At 44.5% G+C, this 13980-nt stretch overlaps 1 protein-coding gene and 1 long non-coding RNA gene across 2 annotated transcripts in view; one reads left to right on the plus strand and one right to left on the minus strand.

Moving 5' to 3' along the window:
- Nucleotides 1-13980, minus strand: part of MAT1A (methionine adenosyltransferase 1A) — a 40039-nt gene that overhangs the window by 19028 nt on the left and 7031 nt on the right. Inside the window, exons 2-5 of the mRNA XM_053309462.1 lie at nucleotides 7797-7874; nucleotides 6900-7022; nucleotides 3742-3854; nucleotides 1218-1361 (exon numbers count right to left, since the gene is read on the minus strand). Coding sequence (XP_053165437.1) covers nucleotides 1218-1361; nucleotides 3742-3854; nucleotides 6900-7022; nucleotides 7797-7874 — 458 coding nt within the window. The remainder of the gene's footprint in view (nucleotides 1-1217; nucleotides 1362-3741; nucleotides 3855-6899; nucleotides 7023-7796; nucleotides 7875-13980) is intronic.
- On the plus strand, nucleotides 833-4238 carry LOC128350784 (uncharacterized). The gene is made up of 3 exons (XR_008319454.1): nucleotides 833-1031; nucleotides 2363-2394; nucleotides 3920-4238. It is a non-coding gene; the product is annotated as an uncharacterized LOC128350784 (long non-coding RNA).

Consider the following 13980-nt stretch of genomic DNA (forward strand, 5'->3'; position numbering starts at 1 on the left):
CACTACACATGAGAATTCTCCACCACACATGAGAATAGCCTCTTTCTCTACCACCATCTCTGGTGATCCTGGGAGTGGGGTTGGCATGTGGTAGGAGCAGAAGGCATGCCACAGTATTTTTGCAAGGGGATGTTTAGTTGGTTACACTGAAAGGCCAAGGAAGCTGTGTTTCTTGAATCTCTCCCATGTTCCTAAAGGGAAAATAGCCCAAGCTGGGTATTCTGCACTATTCGTGCTTTTTAAAGTTCAGAATTGCCTGCTAAACAAGTGTGTCAGTTCTTTAATTAATGAATATCCAGGAAAATGGTTAAATTATGAGGAGCAAAGTGGTTAATAAGCTAGTATTTTATATATTTCATCCGCCCACCCACCCCCAAAGGAAAAAAACAACAAGGTAGCTGAGTGAGCAAAGCTCACTGAATAGAGAAATGAGATCTGGTCCACCAACTGCTTGTGATATCTGGGCTAATGTGCTCTCATCAACTTTCCTAGCTAGCCCTACTGTCTGCTTGTGACAAACATATACAAACGAATATGGCAAATATTTATATACTGCTTATATGTTCTGGATAGTTGGGTTTGACCCAATATTATAGATGAAAAGCAATGTTTGCTGATGAGGAGAAACATATAATACAGTGTTTTGGTACAACCATTCACTGATATCACCAAAGTCTCATACTTGAGTCTCAGGATCTGAGCTGCTGGAGCCCGGATTCCTCACAGCCAGTGCAATAGACTTGGCAGTGCTCCTGGGCACTTACTGCCTGTGCCACTATGATGCTTTCTGCTTCCTCAGAATTCTATGTTCCTGTTCAGAATACCTGCGGTTAGAGGACATAACCAGTGGGAGAAGCTAAGCTGTGAGACGTGACTGGGAGAAGAGAGGAGTGGAATGGGCAGAAAAAGCTCTCTGGAGAGAATTATGGGCAAGGGTTGCCTGTTAATCAGGTGTGTGTGATTCCTCCAGGGAGCAAGAGTGCCTCACTCCTGCCATTGCTAATAGATGATCCTGTGATGCAGTGAAAAAGGTAAGCTGCTGTTTACAGAAAGGTACTGTTGTTGACCATGGAATATTTGGATATGGCTAGTCAATTGGATTTGGTAGGTTCAATCTTGAAGCTACTCTGTGTGGAAATAGGATTTATCTCCTAGTTCTCAAAAGAAATGGATCATTTCTAGTTAAGGAGAAAATTGGGTATACATCCCGAATTTACCTGGGTTTTTGAGTCAGGTCTAAGCCAAGGTAGCTCCCCATTGCGCCTCAGCTCAGCCATTTTGGCATTCAGTTTGTGAGCAAGCATGATAGTCAGTGGCATACATTCTTCAGTCTCATCTGTTGCATAGCCGAACATCAGGCCCTGCAGTTAGAGGAAAGTTGTTATTCTTCAACAATTAGAGGGCTTTTAAATTATTACTTATCTGCTTTTTTACCTGCACAAGATTTTTTCCAATTTTATGACAAACTGAAGCAGCAGCAATGCACTCTGATACAGTTGATGCCAGTGAACACCTCACTGACTCCTAGTCTACAAACTTCCTCTTCATACATCCACTGCCACCACTCTATTAACCCCAATCAGAGGCTGGGGGTGGGAATTGGAGCCACAGTTGGGTCCCAGAACCGTGGCTCCAACTGTCTGGATGACACAGGGGGCGAGCCTGAGGGAAGTTTGCCTCAGGTTTCCCATGATGCCCGAAGGCAGCTACTGCTTTGCTCAGGTCATTCCTCTTTCTAGACTAACTGCAACAGTTTTTTCTGTACCAACTGTTTCTACAATCTTAACGATAACCCTTTCCGCTCTTGCTACTGTTTATTTATAAACTCTTTGTCTTTAATTTTTCTATTCTATTTGGTTCCATTTTATATTCCTCACATGCCTCTTCAACTGTTGCATCTCAACTGACAACTGCTTTTCTCTCCCCATCAAAGATTCTAAAAGGGATTTCCATCACTGAATGCAAAGCTGCCACCTCTGTCGATTAAGTGCAAGATTCTATATTATCTCCCAACCAATAAAACAGCATACAATCCTAATACTGAATATTCGTCCTTTTAAAATCCACTAATTAGAACTAATAAAGACATATTTAAAACCAACCCACAAATCATTCTGTCACAGATACGAAATCTCCTTTTGCACCCTAACATCTGATTTCTCTTTCCTCCCTTCAACATCATGTAGCTCCTCCATATTCTTTTTCTAGTTTTCCCCCTATATTATTCTGCACTACCCACATAATAGAAAGTTCCAAGACAACCTTTTATAGGGTCCTTTTCCTTGTGAGGAATTAAAGTACTCTTTGTATAGAAGACATATGGTGCCTTTTTTCATAAATTGTTTTATTTATAAATGTACAGGTTGAAGATATAGGAAGCAAGTACATATACAGGTGTGTACACAGGATGAACCCACTGCACAATATTTATTTTATTTTATTTTATTTTATTTTAACATTTCTATCTTGCTCTTCCTCCAAGGAGCCCAGAGCGGTGTACTACATACTTAGGTTTCTCCTCACAACAACCCTGTGAAGTAGGTTAGGCTCCACTTTTCAGCATGCTCCAAACTTTCTGTCCTGTCCAAACTCTGCCCTGCTCTAGTAATATGATGCTTCAACAGAATTGGTTGCATACTACCAGAGCTCAAGGCGAACACTAGACGTATATGCAGTCTTAGGGCTGAATTAACTATTCAGTAGCAGACCAGGGCCCCAGAGCCAAGGTTGCCACCAGACAGCTCCAATGAGGGATGGGAGGGTTCACAATTTGCACTGGAGAAGCAGCAAAAGAGAATGGACCACTTGAAGCCTTCCCCATTCTGCTGCTGTCTTCGTTCAGCTGCCATTTTTCAACTGCTTTCCCCTCCAGTTGGGTTCTGGACATGTGTTTGCTCTATTACTGGGGAAAGTAGCTGTAGGAAGGGAGCTGTAGGAGCGTAAGCAGTGAGAGGGGAAAAGGTTAAGCAGTGCTTTTCTACCCTGTTTTTCCTACCACAAATCATACCCTCTTCAGGTTTGCAGCTGTTTAGTGACTCCTTTTGGTTATCAACCTGCAAAAGCAGGAGAGGAGAAGATCTGGAGCTGTTGCTGTCACCACTGCTGCCCACCCAGTAAGCAACTGGAGGGAGTCCCAGGGTGGGGGGGGGGGGGCGCCAGAACAGCTTTGTGAGGAGCAGTAGTCCAGAGCCCAGCCTTGCCCCCAGTGGTCAATGCTGGCGCATTAGCAACCTGGCACCAGTCACACAGGTGTATGAAAGACATTTCACAGAGACTATTACTTGGAGTCCCAGGGCCAAATCCAGTCCCCCGAATACTACCATTTTCTCTCCCTACTAGTTGCCACATCAGAGACAAAAAGTCTGTAAAGAAGGATATGTGGCTGTGGCAACCCACTTTGAAAGATGGAGAACCTGGCTGTCTCTCTGAGGGACACTCACATTGACCAACTGGGGAAGAGTGGCAAAGGCAGTGGTGGTGCAAGCCGACTTTCACCCTGCTCCCACTGGTCACAAAGTGGTTGGCCAGTCGCAGGTGGGCTCTCATGCAGCATAGACCTTTGGACCAATGCTTGACTTGGCCCATCTGCCATGCCAGCCATGCTGCTGAGGACTGCATCCTGAAATCTACTATGTGCTCAAGCACTAACTACTTATTGGCACATTATGCCAAACACCTGCAACAAGAGAGATGGAATATATTTTACATCCTTGGTTTGTGATTCCTTGGTGGGCTGATTACCTGGTCCCCAGCACCAACATCTTCTTCATTCCTATGTAGATGAACACCCTGGGCGATATCGGGTGACTGTTGTTCCAATGCCACAAGAACATTACAAGTCTTGTAGTCAAAGCCTGTGGGACAGAGTTACAAATCATGAATTGCCTCTCCCTCTCTCCTTCTCCCTCTCTCCATTTAGCAGGATCACATGGAGTGTTTTTACTAGATCACATAGATACTTCCCCAGCAGGGCTTACAATTTCTGGTTCGATGGAGAGTACGGACATTCAAGAAGGCAAGACCAAAGGACTCTCAGCAGGAGCAATGAGAAATTACAAAAATGCATTCCGAATGAAGAGAAAATGGTTTCGCAGGGTCATTAACTGCCTGTGATACTTTCCAAGGAGAATCATCCAAGCCCTATGCTTGGAACTCTTTAAACTAAGCTGGACAAAAAGCTCAAGAATTATGCATGTAGCATATGGCATATACTAGAAGTGTGATGAGATATGGCAGGGGAAAGGGCAGAAAGGCCTGGTGTTCAGCTCCAGGTGCACAACTTTTATTGTAGAAATAAGATTCCCACACTTCATATGTAAACAGGGAAGAACATGAATAAACAAACTTGGATGCCCCCAGCATATCCAGTTTATCTCTAAGAGGATGTGCTAGAGCCAAACTACGCATTATGTGGGGAAACCATGATTTATCTTGATTTTTTGAAACTAAATTACAGCCATGGGGAGCAGCCAATTTATTCAGAGAGCAGTAGAAGTAATGGCAATGGTGATGTTGAACCCTTCCCACCCAACTCCCCCAATGCCAGTCTCCTGATAAAAACTGGACCCAAGCTGCTGCTTGCTACACAGTGGGAAAACAAATATTGGTATTGGATTTCCCTCCTCAGAAGTACTGGGTTCTTTCCTCCACAGGATAAACACAGCTGTGGGGTATACCTTTAATCAAGAAAATGGAATTAAGGGAAAACAGTTACACATTAACTTTGCCCCTCAGCACAGCTCCAGAGAAACTGGCACACCTTCCCCCACAGCTGCATTTCACTTTTTAGCCTACTTTCCAGTAGGCTTATGAGATCACCCAGCATTTCATGTGTCTGTGTGTGTGTCCCACCCTTCAACTTTGCAATGCCTGGACCAATATGAACCAAATTGGGTACAGTTGTAGGGACACATAGGGACACCTCAATGGTGTAGTTTGTGATGATGTCATACACCCCAAATTCAAGATGGTGGAACATGAACATTTGAGACGCAAGTGGGCTAACTTGTAGACTTTCTAACCGATTTGAACCAAATGAGGTACAGTTGTAGTGAGTGACACATATGACCACCTCAATGGCGTACTTTGTGATTATGTCACCCACCCCAATTCAAGATGGAGGATGCATAAACCTTTGAGGCACAATTGGGCTAACTTGTGAACTGCCTAACCAATTTGAACCAAATTTGCTACAGCTGTAAGGGCACATGGGAAAACCTCAATGCCATAGTTTATGATGATATCATCCACCTCGATCCAAGATGGCAGACGTGTGAACTTTTGGGTTGCAAGTGCACTAATCTGGGGACTGTCTAACCGATCTGGACCAAATTTGGTACAGTTGCAGTGAATGACAACACAGGGACACTTCAATGTTGTAGTGTGTAATGATGTCATCCACCCCGATCCAAGAAAGCGGGTGTGTGAACACTTGAAATGCAAGAGATCTAACTTGTGGACCTCGATTTGAGCCAAATTTAATCCAGTTGTGGAGATGGTGAAAGGAAAGTACGCAGATTAGTTCTTACTAGAACAACTTGTTTTTAAAAAGTTGTAAGTCACAGATTTCCCACATGACATATAGTTGGGCCCTTAGAGACCAAATTCAAAAACATGGCAATATCCATGTACATTGCGGAACTCATTTTCACATTATTTATACATTAAAAATTGAAAGAACATTATCACTAACCTAAGCTAAAATTCATATGAAAATTTTTAACTTGCTTTCCAAGCATCAGGATAACTAAAGAGAGTAGCATCACAAAGGGCCAGTTCAGATTAACATGGCCTTCTACATAGGATAACATTAGGGTAGCAGTGAGAATGTGCCCTCCCCAACATCACTAAAGCTAATGCATTCCCAACACATTTGCAGCACATCCTTTAATTGTTTGTGAGGAATGTTCATTTGAATCGCCCCTCTGCTTGTGCTGCAAAATCCTGTGGAACCCATGGATGTGTTGGCACATCCTTTAGTGATGTCAAGGCAAGCATATTCTCACCGCACCCTCGATGTTATCCCGTGTAAAGGGTCATAACAAAGATAGAAAGGTTGGGAGGGAAGAGCACTGTATCCAGCAGAAAAGTATAGATCTCAATTGTTTTGAGCATTCAGAGCCCTTCAAATGGGGAGCAGCTGTCAAACAATCTGCTTTCTCACGCACAGGAGTTGCTCACAATCCACTCCTGTAAGGTGTCCTCTTTGCATTTTGAGTAAATGTTCTTCTGATAAAGGGCAAGGTTGCTAGGGGTGCATGCACACCTGGCTGTGTTCTTTTACAGCAGGAGAAGGAATGAGAAATAGTCCCTCTTCCCTACTCCTTCTGGAAAGAGGTTTGGTTTTCATGAGGTAAGGCCAAACTACATGTGGTATTAAACGTGTAGCCACTACCCAAAATGGCAAGCATGCATTTACTTTGCTCAAACCTTCCAAAACATCTGGAACAAGCCAGTATCCTGACCTCATAGTGTTGTGCATTTTTCTGTCCCCATTCCATATCACTGGTTGCCACCAGCCAACAGATCTACTTATAAGCAGCATCATGCATTGAGCATAAACTTGCAGGCTTGGCCTCTGTGGTTCATGTAAATCCTAGGCTAGTTGGCAGGGCTCAGCAACCAGACTTATTGAGCTAAGAAGTAAATTCTAGCATGAATAGCAGGGATGCTACAATAGGCTCCAGGAGGCTTCAACCCTGAGATAACCTTTAACCATACAGTAAATCGCTCTTCTTACTATACAGAAAGAGCTGGAGCTTCTCTCTTGGGAGTGTTTTAGCATTCCTCAAGCACAATTGCATCAGCCTTTTCCTTGTTTTAGCTGGGCAAACCAAGAGGGACCTGTTCTACAACTTTTGGTTGACCAGAGTGGCCACGTCCTTCAGATTGCCACCAACCTTTAGCTGAATCATCATAACCTATATTCATAATTGTGTCTCGGATGATCTGCTGGTAATCCACCACAGCTCTGGATGTAATCTCCCCGCAGAGCAGCACCATTCCTGTTTTACATACTGTCTCTAGATATAAGGAAAACAAGTGGAGGAAAACAAGTTGAAAACATTATTTAGGTTGGCTGGAGAACTGAGCTATACAGTAAGGAATGTTATGTTCCTGTTACTTATGACTCCAGTGCTCTCCATTCTTTCTATGGGCAGCTTTATACGACACACCATAAGCCAAACTGCAGGTATCCAAGGCAAGCCTGACTTCTGGTGCGGGGTGTGTGTGTGTGTGTACACATGCGTGCGTGCTGACATTGGTTGTGTTGTCTGAACTTGCCAATGTCAGCAAGTTACACCCTACATACAACTCTGAACCCAGGTTCTATAACCAACTTAACATCTTAGTTACAGATATCAGGTTTAGAACCATAAGTAAAGTGGGATATGCCAACACTGATGGGTTCAGTCGACACGGCCAATGTTGGCATATCACCCCCTGCTCCATCAGAAGTTAGCTCCAGGAACTGGTGATTCAGTTTTTCAGCATGTCGTGTGAAGCCATCTACATTTTGGTTTTTCATTGCTCTTTCACATAGTAAATAAAAGCAATATTATTAAGGGAAGTGGATGGAGGGACCATATACACCACCCTGAACTCCTTAGAAAAAGCAGGTGGTTAAAATATATAACAAATCTCCCACTTCTTCTAAGGAGCTCAGATGTCAAAAATGCCTCCTCCCCACAAAAATGTGGTTCTCCTCTCTTCTCAGTATTCAGAGTGATGGCCATTTGGCTCATAAATGTATAGCTGCAAAGTATCGTATGAGAAGAGAAGAAGTGGTCTCTTACCACAAGCAACCTTGGCATCTGGATCTTGACTCAAATGGGCATCAAGCACAGCATCACTGATCTGGTCGCATATCTTGTCTGAAAAAGACCAGAACTGGGCATTTGAAAGCATCACAAAATCTACACAGAACCTGCTGTGTTGAATTGCAAAGGAAAGAAGTTTAATTGTTTCTTTTGAGTTTATGAAGATTTATCCAGTGCACACTGCTTATCCCCATACAGAAGGAAGTCAATAGGACAAAGCCAAGAGAAGCCAGACCCTGAGCTGCAGTTCAACAAGCAGAATGGGAAAACCAAGTCTGCTGAGACTATGTTACTTACAAGGTTGGTGTTATGAGCAAGAGGAAATACCTGTAGTGAGGCCCCAAATATACCTTTCCAGTGCTTTTCCCCAATATGCTGGTCTCCAAGGACCAATTCAGATTTTTTTTAAGACCTAGAAGTAATTCTCATCTCTGTTGCTGCAGAATAAAGAGCTCTGCTGATATCTCAGTGCTCTCTCACATTAGACCACCAAAATGTGGTGTCTGAACTGATCCTGCTTCCAGCCCCTTTCAAGTTCAAACTTTGTTCAAGTTGGAATAGAGTCAGAATGGGATCCAGCAGTAGTGGATGTATGGCACAATATGTGTGTATGGCACAGTATCCCTTAGATCCAAGTCATACTTTATGACAGTAGATAAGTGTGTGTGTTTACACCAGTGTTTCCTGCAGAAGTATGATGTGCATTTCTAAATGCTCTGGGGTATGCAGCTGACATACTCCGTTTCAGTCCCAATTGACCATGGCTCACCAGAATGTGACGAAAATATGTTTGGAGATACACATCTCCTATTCATGAGCTGTGGTACCAGTCCAACAGGGGGAAATGCATATGCAAATGGATGCTGTGCAGATATTTTCCAGGATTGGAAAGTGAAGCCTGGGTTGTCTTGAATATTGCATATCATCAGTTGTGAGGTCAGGAGGAAGGGGAGCAGAGACTGGAATCAGGGGTGGAGCCACCATTAAGCGAACAGGTTCAAAGAAACAAGGCCGCCGCTGCTCAGGGGTCGCACCATGTGCCCCAGCCTTTTAGGCAGGGAGAGCCACTCTGGCCGTGCTGTGAACGTGGCACTGGCTGGGGATTTTGCTTGCAAACGGGGCTCCGTGGCCCTGTTTGCAAGCAAAGCTACACTCCCTGCGTCTGATATCAGACGCAGGGGGCAGGGCTTAGCGTCTGACATCAGTTTCAGGGGACAGGGCTAGAGGGCCACGGCGGCGGGCTGGACCTGGGCCACTGATGGCCCCTGCCTGGAATCTCAAGTCTCACTCCCCTGTCCTAATCCCTGGTACTATTGAAGACAATCTAGATTGGCCTTTTCAGTTTTGAGAAATGCACACACAACACCAATTTGCACACATTTATCTCTGTTTGATCAGGATATATGTTTTCCAAGCAGGAAACACCCAAACATATGCACTGCTGTAACATGTGAAACGCATGCATTCTAGATTATCTGCTAGGTCTTCTACACACCTCATTTCCAAGAGTTCTGGGTGCTATAAGGGTTGTCTTTCCTAAACACTCGGGAATCAGTACTGATAAGCTGCCATGACTAGTTAGCTTTGAGTGCAGGGAACACATACGGATGTGAGCAGCTGCTGCAAAAAGCATGCAGAAACTGCGTGGCCGTAACAAGCCTCTCATCCAGAGCAGCTGTTGCTCCACAGCAACCCTTGAGTTACCAGACAAAAAGAGCTGTCCTAGAGCTGCATTCAGCTGCCTGGCTGTACAGAGCAACAATATGCATGTAGACAGAAGTCTCTTGTTAACGCCATGCTCAGCAGTTACATGTGGACAAGCTCTAACTAGTAGTCCTGCAGAGCCAAGTGGAGTGTTCACTAGGCAAAAGTGTTTAAGAGGACAATGGTTGCATTGTACCAGCCCAGGCCCGTCATCAGGTGGTCTCCTTGCCGGGCCAGATCTGCTCTAAATAATTCTGTGGCCCTGACCCAGGTCAGCCCCCTGGAGGGCTGTCCCCCTTGAGGTCCCCTACAAGATGAAGCTAAACTAGGCATGGCATGTGATGCATTGCTGTCTGAGCAACATATCCATGGCAAGTAATCCATATGGGTGTGTGTCCCCTCCTTTCCTGAGAGTATGTGGCAAAGTGCTCAAAATGAGTGTGTCGGTCAGTAGTGCTGCTACCTCTGCCGGTTGCAGATCAATGGGGATTCTTCAGATATCAATGAAAGCTAGACAGAATCAAAACAACTAAGGTGAGCCTTGTTTGCTTGCAGTCACAGCCCAAGTCAATGGCTCACCCTGATGGCTGCAAAAGTTAATTCGATAACAGAGTTGTGTAGTTTCCTCACCCCCTCAAAATAGACAAATGGAAATTTGTCATCTTAGACCTTTGCAAGAGGGTCAGGAAATAGGCAGAAGTTATATAGAGCAGATGAAACTTTTCCCATCACTGTGCTGGCCAAAAGCTACCCTTGCTGAATTTTCTGTACTGGTCATGTAGTGGTAAAAGATTAACGCATTTAGAAAAATATGTTTCTTCATGAAAATTATTTACAGCTTTAACAGTGTGAATTTGTATTTGTTATAAAATATTAGAATACTCTGCTATAGTTGCTTAATAAAATAATTTGCAGTTTTAAATATGTGGAGCTTTATTGAATGTATCAAAAACATTGATTTAGAGAATTACCACTTCTGTAGACTTTTGCACTACTTCAGTATAAGTAGCACAAATCATATTAACGTGGTCACATGAGCTGGCTTGGCCCATCACAGATGGAGCCGACCTCCTGCTGCTTTAAACTTTCAGGCTGGCTAAGAGCCTGTACCAGCCTCAGGAAGCCTTAAAGGAAGCTTGAACTTAAAGAAACCAGTCCCTTGTATCTCTGAAACAGTAACAATTAACAAGTAGCAACCAATACACTGCTTCCCTCCACCTCGTGAGCTTGCATGGAGACGCCTTCATTCTTCCTGCTTGCATGCAGAAGGTTCCAAGTTCCCTCCCTGGCATCTCCAAAATAGGGCTAAGAGAGACTCCTGCCAGCAACCTTGGAGAAGCCACTGCCAGTCTGTGTAGACAATGATACTGAGCTAGGTGGACCAATGGTCTGACACAGTATAAGGCAGCTTCCTATGTTCCTATGCAGCACAAAGCCAAGTGGGTGAAAGAGTGACTGTTTTCTTCTGGCCGCTGGATCAGCCTGGCTGCTTGTGATTTAAGGACTGGACTTCACTATCCTTTATAGTCTGGACTGAGCTCTTTTCCTTCACATATAAAGAAAGGATCCTTCTCAGCTTGCTGGATGAGATTAAGTTTCTTAAAGTGGCAACTACTCCCAGAGCAAGCCAAAGGCTCAGGTGGCTCCCCTTGCTGCCCAGGCTCAGATTTGGGACACCAGCTATTAAGATACATATTGGAGATGGTGTTACATGAATGGTTGGCTAAGATTAATTTGCTGATCAGTGACTTCTCAGAAGTTTGAACTTATAGTCAGGAACAGGGAATGCTTGTCGCATATGATACCTTGGCTCAAGTCACCATACCAGTGTGCTATTTGCCACTGGAGAGCAATTACATAATTCCAAACATGACAACTTCAGTTTAACTTCAGTTTAACTTGAGTTCACCCATTTGTGGTGCCCTTGATCCTGCAGTCAAAAATTTTTTCCCCCTTGCTTCTGAGATCACTTTTATACATGTGGATTAGGTTGCCTTTGAGCCTCTTGCTTTTTATGTCTGAGTCTTGCTAATTCTGACTGAAGCTATTCCCGGAATTGTTTTCCCAATATTTTTCACAACAACAAGCAATTAAGATCTCCAAGACTGCCTTCAATACGTAAGTCAAGTGTGCCATCAAGTCGATTTCAACTCCTGGTGCCCACAGAGCCCTGTGGTTTTCTTTGGTAGAATCCAGGAGGGGTTTATCATTGCCTCCTCCCATGCAGTATGAGAGGATGCCTTTCAGCATCTTCCTATATCACTGCTGCCCGATATAGGTGTTTCCCAGACTATGGGAAACATACCAGTGGGGATTCGAACCGGCAACCTTCTGCTTGTTAGTCAAGCATTTCCCTGCTGTGCCACTTAATAGTGACCTGGACATTGGTGCTGATTGCTGGAGATTCCAGGCCAGCCCTGAAGGGCTGGCAACCCTAGTCCGACAGCAGGGCCAGCCTCAGTGGAAGGGGAGCTAGGAGATCACCCAGGACACCTACCCTGAAGTGGGTGCCAAGTAGAGCTTGCAGAAGCCATACAACTTGGCAGCACTGACATACTAATGTAGGCAGGGGGATTTCTCACCCAGGGTGCTATTTAATGTAGGGCTTTCCCTGTCTAGCAGCTTTCCTCCCAGGGAAGAGGAGCTTGCTTCCTGGAGCAAACAGCAGTGGTGGAGTTGAACCTGATCCAGATCAGGACCGTGGTGGGAGCAAATGATTTTAAAAATCCTCCCTCCACAGCACAGTTCCAATCCAGGTCAGCCCCCCCCCCCTCATCATGTTTGCCACCCTGCTGTAGATGGTGAAAAGAGGAGGCCGTTTTGGTGGGTGGTGGGGAGAGGCTTCTCCCAGTCTTTATGAGTTGGTGGTCACCATTTATTTCTCCTAGAAGTCCCTGCCAGAGCAATTCCAATTGCCACATCATCATGTAATGTCTTCTCAAGGGTTTTGTGAGAATGGCAGCGATTAGGTGGAACATAACCACTAGGAGGAGCATCGCCACTGTAAAATAGGAAGCAGCAAAAAGTGGGGAGGGTGCTATTTTGGCCCTAGAAACCTCTTTCAGAGTGATGCTGAATCATCACCTACCACTGTTCTTGGGGGCAAGGAAAATGACAGTTGCCAGCCCGCAGTGTTCCCTGTAAGGCGTGCACATGTGTGTACACTCAAGTTTTTTTCATGTCAGTTAATTTTAGATCACACTCAGGTTGAATCAGGAAGGCCCCATTCTGAATGCCGGTGCTCAGATGTGCTTTGATACTGCCGCCCAGAAGAAAACTTAATCTGCACACAGATGAAAAAAAAATGAGAGAGGACACTGCCAGCCAGTAGTTGTTGGAAGGATCAATTATATAAGACAGGTGATGAGGGCAAAGGGGGGAAAAGGATGAGTGGGAGGTGCTTACAGCAGTACTCCCCCCCCCCCTTTAGATTTGATCTGAAAATTCTTGATTGAGAACATTCACCTCAACTCTAATTAAAAACATCACATGCTGACTTTGATACACCAAACCTATGTTAAAAGGCACTGAACAAGATGGGCTGGTTTTTTCCTGACTAGCTGGCAATCTATATGGAATTCTCTGAACTTGACATCATACTAGCCCTCTAGCTATTGAAACCAGAAGTAATTGGACTTCATTGCATCAGCAGCCCTGTTCAGAATCTGGGTACGGGGCTAGCTTCCATCTGCTGAGTAGCCACACCTTCTGGGCACTCTGTATCCATGCCCCCCTAAAACCCCTTGTACAGCATTTTGCTGTTGCAAGACATTCAGATGCTCTACTCAGGAAGTGTGACTGGTTGGCGTGCTCACATTAACCCTGTACCTGGATACTCTGTACTCCAATTCTGAACGCCTGAATAGGAATAGACTTGCTTTGAGTAAATGCTGAGAATCTTTACACTTCTTCAAGGAAGTACTGAACTTCCCAAGGAATATTCCACTAACCTGATGTAATGCTCAACAAGTACATATGTGGTAGGTACATGTTAAGACAAACCTTTCATCCTCATAGATCATCAGAAGGGGCCCTGCTTCAGATTCACCAATCACCCCACCACTTCAGAACAAGGGAGGCAAGGGCAAGGCCGGGCTTTGCAGTAGAAAAAGACTTTTCAGAAACTCACTGGTCTCATGCAGGGTAATCCTGGGCATGTTTCCTCAAAAGTAAGGCCCCCTGCACTCAGTTCAGCTTACTCCCTGGCACATGTATCTAGGACTGCACCCTTCATCATATGGAGATAAGTGAAGACTTCCTTATTTCAAGAAGAGTGTTAAGTAGCTCCTGATTCCCATGAACCGTTTCATGTCACCTTTTTATTAAAGATTGCTTGGGATTTATGGGAGTTTTAGTGTATTATATGTACTCTGGCATGACCCTGATTTCACTTCTGAAGAAAGACAGGATAGAAATGTATTAAACACATGGCTTCCAAATAAAAGGGGTTCTCTGG

Source organism: Hemicordylus capensis, chromosome 3 (assembly GCF_027244095.1).
Source record: "Hemicordylus capensis ecotype Gifberg chromosome 3, rHemCap1.1.pri, whole genome shotgun sequence".
In the NCBI taxonomy this organism is placed as follows: domain Eukaryota; kingdom Metazoa; phylum Chordata; class Lepidosauria; order Squamata; family Cordylidae; genus Hemicordylus; species Hemicordylus capensis.